General features: G+C 34.7%; 1 protein-coding gene across 1 annotated transcript; it reads left to right on the top strand.

Annotated features, from left to right (window-relative positions):
* Positions 1-452: 452 nt before the first annotated feature.
* LOC126970741 (E3 SUMO-protein ligase NSE2-like) lies at positions 453-7,103 on the top strand. The gene is made up of 5 exons (XM_050816833.1): positions 453-765; positions 1,241-1,394; positions 2,303-2,352; positions 2,802-2,919; positions 4,760-7,103. Exons 1-5 carry the CDS (start codon positions 571-573, stop codon positions 4,897-4,899), a joined length of 657 nt encoding a protein of 218 aa, XP_050672790.1. The 5' UTR covers positions 453-570; the 3' UTR covers positions 4,900-7,103.
* The last annotated feature ends 1,087 nt before the right edge of the window (positions 7,104-8,190 follow it).

The raw sequence follows: 8,190 nt of genomic DNA, 5'->3' as shown, positions 1-8,190 counted from the left end.
ACTTGCAAGGATAGCGGTGTCGTCGGTGAACGTAGCAGTTACTACTACATCAGGTGTTTCTGGCAGGTCACATGTGTAGATTGTGTACAGTATCGGACCCAGAACCGATCTCTGGGCTACTCCTGCCTTAATATCATAGAAATTCATAAGCTCTTTGAAAAAGTTAATTTTGGAAAAAAGTTATTCTGTTAATGAACTTAATTACTTAGAGGAAAAAATATTTGAATGTCTGCCTGTTGTTGTTCATTGCTATGCCTCACGAGGTATATGTTATTTAGTACTTCAATTTTGTTTAGTAACTAAGTCACATGTAACGCAATTTAAATAAATAAATATATTTTTTAAATATGTTTATTATGTATTAGAATCAAATTATGTTTACCAAAAATGATGATAATCTCTGAATTGTCATTTTGACAGTGACATTTCTTTGTTTACATTACTTTATTAACGGCTGTGCTGCTGTGCTAACTAACGGTGCAGGTAAATAGTAAAAAATAAAAATATTCTGTGGGTAAATTTAATAAAACTAATACATAGTTTGGACTTTTGAGTACAATAACATATAAAATGGCTGAGATAGACCTCAAGGAATTGAGAAAACAGTGTGTCACTAATTTGTATAAATGTACGGATAATGTATCAAAACACATAAAACCTAATGAGAAACCGGCAGAATATGAAAAACTTAAGTCACTGGTGCACGAATACTGTGTAATGGAAACCCACGAAGATGTAACAAATCAAGCTTTAGCAAAAACAAAGGTAATTTTTCTTACACAGTTCCAGTTTAGTTTTGGTCTGTTAGTACAGTTCTTTACCTAAAAGACAAACTAATAATTTATATATATTAATCCAAAGGCAGTGGAGATTACTATCAAATCTACATCATGAACACCCTTGGTTCATTCCACATTTTCGTGTACAATAAAGTTTCTTCACTGCCTAGGAAAGCTGCAGTAAAACCATATAACCATTCTGTGGGTTATTCCCTAGGGAATTCAATAAAGTCTTGCTTCAAGTACATTTTAGCTCCATGACAGCAATGGGATTGTGGGAGACACTATAGGATGAATGGAATATAAAAAATATCCAATAATGGTTACAATGTCCACTGCAACAACTCTCCTCTCAACTGAACTGAAGCTCACTATGATATAAACACCAGCTATACCCAGATGTTGGGGATGATATTTTAATTTGATTTAAGATCTAAATTTAAAACATTGTTATGTTTTAGAATGAACTCAACTCAACATGCAATTTAGATTCATTGGACACCACATTTAAAACAATCTTAGCTAGTATGACAGATAAACACTTAAGTATTAAGAATCATCCTTATATGTTGGAGATGAATAATAAAATTAAGAAGGGTATGCAGAATAATAGGAGTAAGTGTTTTTTTTTAATCTTTCAAAGTTATCTATCAGTATAGAGGTAAGGTTATGAAGTTGGGTGCATTTTTTTGTGATTGTGTATTCCTAGCCAATCTTCTAGGTCAGTTTGAAGTATTCCACAGAATCAGCTTTCTTCTGTAGTGTTTCGGGAGTGAGTCCTATTAACAGCCAACTCTCCTGTGGTTCCTCTGGTGTTGCAAGAGAATGTGGGTGGCAGTGATAACTTAACACCAGGTGACCCGTACCCTTGGTTGTTCTCCTTTTCCATAAAAAAATGCACATGTACTTGTTTGTGTTCTACGTTTGCCTCTCTAAGACACCTTTTTTTTGTTGCTGTGGCTACAACATTCGAGCAATCTAGATGTTTGGTAATACCTCAGAAATACATTGTTTATTTCAATTTAGAAAATTTTATTCATTAAGTACTTAAATTACTTATTTTTGTATAAATTACTCTCCAGATTGGTCCTAAAAAAAATTGGATTAGTGGTAAGAAAAGAAACTCATAAGTCTTGACATTGTTCTGTTCATAATAAAAAAAAACTGTTGTGGATGGAATTTTGGAAAATCCGTTTAGCTGACCTCTACTCGGTGAAAAGAAAATTCCTACCAAATTTCAAGTATTTAGCTCTAATGGTTCCAGAGATATCATGATGAGTGACTATGTACATGGAAATCTCTTATATATTATATATATAGATTTTTACATTACATTACATTTAGCAGAACTGTACAGTGATAAATATTTCATAATGATATAAAAATAGTTCACAACCAACCCATCATACGAATTGTAATGAAAATAGTAGCTTCAAACTGATTCCAAGTCAGAACAGTCTTGTGATGACACTTTTTGTCTTATGTCTTTATTCTCTCATGTTAATTGTGTTTTAAACTTGCAGATAATTTAAATGATTCAGATCTGGCTATAACAGAATCCCAAGAAGTACATGTAAGTATATACAAGTAATACAAATCTTAGATAAGAAGAAAATCTTTGGTTCTCCTTACAATGAACCTGCTGCTGACTTGACTTATCCCTGATGCAATAATTTTTAATAAAGTATGAAAATCAAAGTTACATCTTCACCACCAAAGTCCAGATTTAATGTGAAGAGGTGGCGAGAAACTCATTGCTACTTTTTTAAATTAATATTTAGAGCTTCATTATTTTAAAAAATTGTGTTGTATAAAGCAATGTGAATAAATGACAGCGCCTGTGGTATCTAGTTGGAGCGCAGTAGAGACCAATCCTTAATATATGACCGAAGGATATAAATATATATAATAGTGAGATCCGAAATGTGATTAGTTCATTATATGTGGTAATTGTCACTAACAATCAAAAAAACAGAGATTAAATCAAATGTCTTAAGTGATTCCATAACTATTTGTTTACAGATTGACCCAATCACAAAGAAGAGTATTGTTGATCCGGTGAGGAATACTCTCTGCGGGCATATTTATGAGCACAGTGTCATCAGAGATATAATCAAGAAAAAGAAGCTGAGGTGTCCGGGTAATTAAACTTCACTGATAGTATGAACACTTTATATTTTAAGTTATCTTATTAATCCAGAAATTTTTATATTTTTATATTACCTATAAAATATCTAACAATGAAGATATTATGTTGTGTTAGTAGTTACCAGTTGGAGGCTCCTTTGCACAGGAATCCGGCTAGATTATGGCTATCACAACGGCGCCTATTTCTGCCGTGAAGCAGTAATATGTAAACATTACTGTGTTTCGGTCTGAAGGGCGCCGTAGCTAGTGAAATTACTGGGCAAATGAGTCTTAATATCTTATGGTAAGGTGACGACCGCAACTGTAGCGCCGCTCAGAACTTTTGGGTTTTTCAGAATCCTGAGCTGCATTGTAATGGGTAGGGCGTATCAATTACCATCAGCTGAACGTCCTGCTCGTCTCATCCCTTATTGTCATAAAAAAAAATAGTAACATGCTTACAAGAAACCTAAAATTTCTCAATATCAAACAAGAAGCCCAAATCCTATGATAAGTTTTCATTTCTATATTGTTAACACATTATTTTCTTAAACAAAACAAATGAGTTTTGACACACAATACAACAACAACAATACAGTGCAATTAAACATGCCATGTTTGTTGAACAGCACAATGCGTCTAAGCACCTAGGTTGGCGCCGCATAGCTATATTACACCTTTCTAGGGCTAGCAGTGAAAGCACGTTGGTAACACTGAAAATGTTTAGAAGTGGCCAGTTAGAAACATTGCTGATACAAACTTTTTTTGACTTTCAATTTTAGAACTTTTTGATAACCTAATGTAGTATATTTCATTCATTTGTTTTTGTGAATTGACGGCAAATCTAACGACGTAGCAATCTCAATGCTGATTCGCGTGAGGGACGTCGTTCTACAGCGACAACTTAACATGACATCAGTGCTGTGCGACACATGATAGAGGAAGATAAGAGAGTGACCTATCAGCAGATACGGGCAAGCCTAGGCATTGGTATTAAATAATGATAAATGGCAGAAAGATGATACGGGAGGCACTTACTTACGAGTGTTATTATTAAACGCGATGTAAAGTTATTCTAAATTTAAAACTTTTTCGGCCTTACAAATAAACTTTGTATGCAGTTATATCTGAGAATAAACAAAGAATATGCAAAATGTTTACAATATCGTTGACAACACTGTCAATACAATGATAATTCTGAAGTTTACCGAATGACAAACTGCCATGCAAATAAACGCGGGAAACGTTGTATGTCCGAATAAACCAATCGTAAGCAAAGAGTCTATTTTGTAAACATTTTGCATATTCTTGGTTTATACTTAGTTATAACTTTATGCCAATTTTATTTGTAAGGCCGTTTGTCTTTATCTCACTGCTGTCAATACAGAATTACATGACAGGGAGAAGTAATTAAACTGTACATTGCATTTATTAATAATTCAGTATGAGAGATAGGTGTAATTATATTATTCTCTTTATTACAATTTCGTCTTATTATGTACATTTATATATAAGAGAGCCTCTTGAGATGATGGTCGAGGCTCTTTGCTATAAGTTCGTTTACGGAAACGACTATTGGGACAATTATTGTTGAATTAACATCCCATATGTCAGTAACCTCGTGTGCTAAGTCTAGGTAGGTACTTCGACAATTTGTCTATTTTAGCTTTCACAAGGTTATCATCACACGGGATGGTGATATCAACAATAAATGCCCGACGTTCTAACCGATCTACCAACACAATATCAGGCTTATTAGCAATGATAGTTCTGTCCGTGGTGATAGATCGGTGCCAGTAGAGCTTGGCACGGCTGTTTTCCAGAACTTTATTATTATATTATTATTGTTACAGTTGCTGGTTGCGGCAACCGCGAACTAATTCAGGAGGGTCACCTTGTCTCCGACGACGAGCTCCGGTTTCGAATGACGCTCACTCATCACTCCACGATGCTACACGAACGATCTACCACACAGCTGGATGATACTCAATAAATAATCTAGGCGCTGGCTTTTCTGGTAGACCGACGACGTGTAGAGACACGTCGGGAAGAGCGCCTACGTCATACGGATTCTCTGGGAGACGCGATTGTGAAGGACTAAAAGAATGCCTCAGACCTGAGAAGAATGGGCGCAACAAACTCAGCGGGCCTTTTTTTCATCCAAAATATGTTTACAAAGTAATGTTGTAAAATTAAACTTATTATTTAATAGCCTGAGGGCGGTCACTCCAATCCCAATCTGTTGTATCATTAAGAAAGTCATTTATGTTATAGTAACCTTTACCACACAAAGGTTTTTTAAGAATTCTTTTGAATATCGTAGTACTTTTGTTTTGAACATTTTCTACGATCTTGTTGTAGAAGCATATACATCGCCCCACAAAAGACTAACTAACTCGACTTAGTCGAGTAGTAGGCCTATTTGGAAACACGTTTTGTTGAGTCTTAGAACAACTTACAACACACATGCACCTCCAATTGGTTCGAGACCAATCCGTACATACACTGTAAATAAATGTTTCTATTGGAGCAACAAAATAGTAAAAGATGTGAACATTTTTAGAAGAAGAAGGGTAGGATGAAGTTCTTATATTAAAAATAAAAAATAATGAAATATTCTCGAGTCAGCGATAATATATTTTATGATTTTTTTCTGATGTCCTTAAAGTATTACTCGTACTAAATAAATTCATTTCAAACTGGGACACAGCGGCGTGTGCCTGTCCTTAGGGCTTACCATCAACTTTTAATAAGCGATGCGAATCCGATGCAGTTCAGTTTAGGTACCTAAACTGAATCACTAAAATTCGTACTATGAAGTACCTTTTACTGAATGGCGTTTGGACCGCTTATGAAGAATGAATGAAATAAAATTGCGTTTCAAAACCTAAAATGATATGATTTTAGCGGATTTTTGCGTAGAAAATACATTTTAAAGATGCGCAATTGCGTCAAATTATAAACCATTAAGTAAGCCCTTTTTTATACTTATTAAATAATAGTAATATAAATAAAAATAGTTCTTTTAATTACAAATTAAATGTTTGCTTATGTGTTTTCGTAAAAATAAAGAGTTATGAACGTATGGAGGTACCATTGATGTTTGATTTGACAGGACCACAGAGTACATTTTTTTTAATTCGTTCTTGCGAACAGGCTATATAGCCCGGGCCCTTACTGCCTCGTCTTTAGTATTTTCATTTTTGGTATTTATTTTCAGTTTTTTGTTTGACAAAAAAGTCCAATAAAGTATTCTCATCTCATCTTTTATCAATAAAATTATTCTTTTCTATGTTTTCACTATATTTTAAAAGTTATTAACAACACGATTCACTTTCCTCTAAGGAAGTAGCAACTTTTTTCGAATCAGTCACTTTGACACATAAGCTATCCAGTTTAGGTTGAAATATTACCTCATGGTACGAATGAATGAACGAACTAAATCAGTTTGCGATTCAGTTGACATAATTTTTGACATTCAATTAACATCATTGCGATTTAATCAGTTGATTTGACGTTTACCTAAATTAGATAGCTCTAATCACGTCGTGGTACGAAATAGCAAAGCAGTTCATTTTAGGTTGTCAATTGAATCGCAATTAGAGTTCATGGCAGTCCCGCTTATCTATAAATGATAGTGCACGTGTGGAGTATGAAGTCGCCCACCTGGCCTGCCCGCCGTGGACGTGTCTGAGAAGCCAGCACCGACCATATTTGGACTTAACATTCCAACGTTGTCGGCCGCGGACACTCGCCAGTCGCTAGCGCCTTGATGTGCTGTGAAGCATCCTAGCGAAACTAAGAAAAAAGTGATTCCCTCGATTGTATGAAACATTGTGTCATTGATAGATTGACAGATGACGGTTATGTTCTTGTATAAACGGAGATAGCCGAAATCCACTACCTATGTTTTAAGCAACTGTTCACTTTCAAACGTAGCCTGATTATTCTTCGTCGCCAATCACCATACTGTAATTACTAACTATTTCAAACTTATGTCAAATCACTGCACGTTTCATACTAAACTAAATTTAAATGTTTAGTTAGGCAGTCCCGCCTCTTATTTCGTAGTATTTAAATCCTCTTTGTGAAGATAACTGCAAGTTCCGGTTCCGCACCACCATCTGCCACTCCTTAATTATAAACATCAAGTAAAGTTGCAATATATTTAAATAAAACAAAGTACCTCGTGTTCAATGTGTTGTTTTATTACCTCCAAAACCGTTTAAGACTACCTATTTTTTAAGAAAAATAGTACATTTTCTGATCTTTTTTTATATTAGTGAAGGCAAACGAGCAAGTAGCTCGTCTGATCCAAATTGAAAAGCCAGCTGTCTGTATAATTCTGCAACACCACAGAAGAGATGTTCTACGCACGTGTCACTCCGCGATTATTATTAGTACACTGTACAAGTGTGGTAACACTAAAGCACCTGCGATTGGTTCGAAACTAGTCCGTACCAAGACTGTAAATAAATGTTTGTATTGGAGCAAAGTAAAAGATATTAACAGGTTGAAGTTATTATAGTAAAAGAAAAAATAATGAAATATTCTCGAGTTAGTTTTGAAGCATATTTTTCTGATATCCTAAACACTAGTGTGGTAACACTAAAGGTCCATGGGTCGTATCGGTTTACACTACCTGTGAATATAACTATGCTGTAAAAGATTCAACACTGACCTCTACTATATTATACATGTCAGTGAGATTCAGCGACAGCTCACAGATATAATACGCAACAACCACAAGAGCCGCTCTTCATTGGGTGCAGTGAAATGAAATTAAAGGAACTGCAGGCCTACCATGAACTCTTATTGCGATTCAATTGACCACCTAAAATGAACTGTTTTACTATTTCGTACCACGACGTGATTAGAGCTATCTAATTTAGGTTAACGTCAAATCAACTGATTAAATCGCAATGATGTCAATTGAATGTCAAAAAGGATATCAATTGAATCGCAAACTGATGTAGTTCGTTCATTCATTCGTACCATGAGGTAATATTTCAATCTAAACTGGATAGCTTGTGTCAAAGTGAGCGATTCGAAAAAAGTTGCTATTTCCTTAGAGGAAAGCGAATCGTGTTGTTAATAACTTTTAAAAAATAGTGAAAACATACAGAAAAAGAAAATTTTATTGATGAAAGATGACATGAGAATACTATATTGGACTTTTTTGTAAAACAAAATACTGAAAATAAATACCAAAAATGAAAATACTAAAGACGAGGCAGTAAGGGCCCGGGCTATAGCCTGTACGCAAGAATGAATAAAAAAATGT

Source organism: Leptidea sinapis, chromosome 1, assembly GCF_905404315.1.
Source record: "Leptidea sinapis chromosome 1, ilLepSina1.1, whole genome shotgun sequence".
NCBI lineage: Eukaryota > Metazoa > Arthropoda > Insecta > Lepidoptera > Pieridae > Leptidea > Leptidea sinapis.
This window is presented reverse-complemented; position numbering and strand designations above follow the sequence as displayed.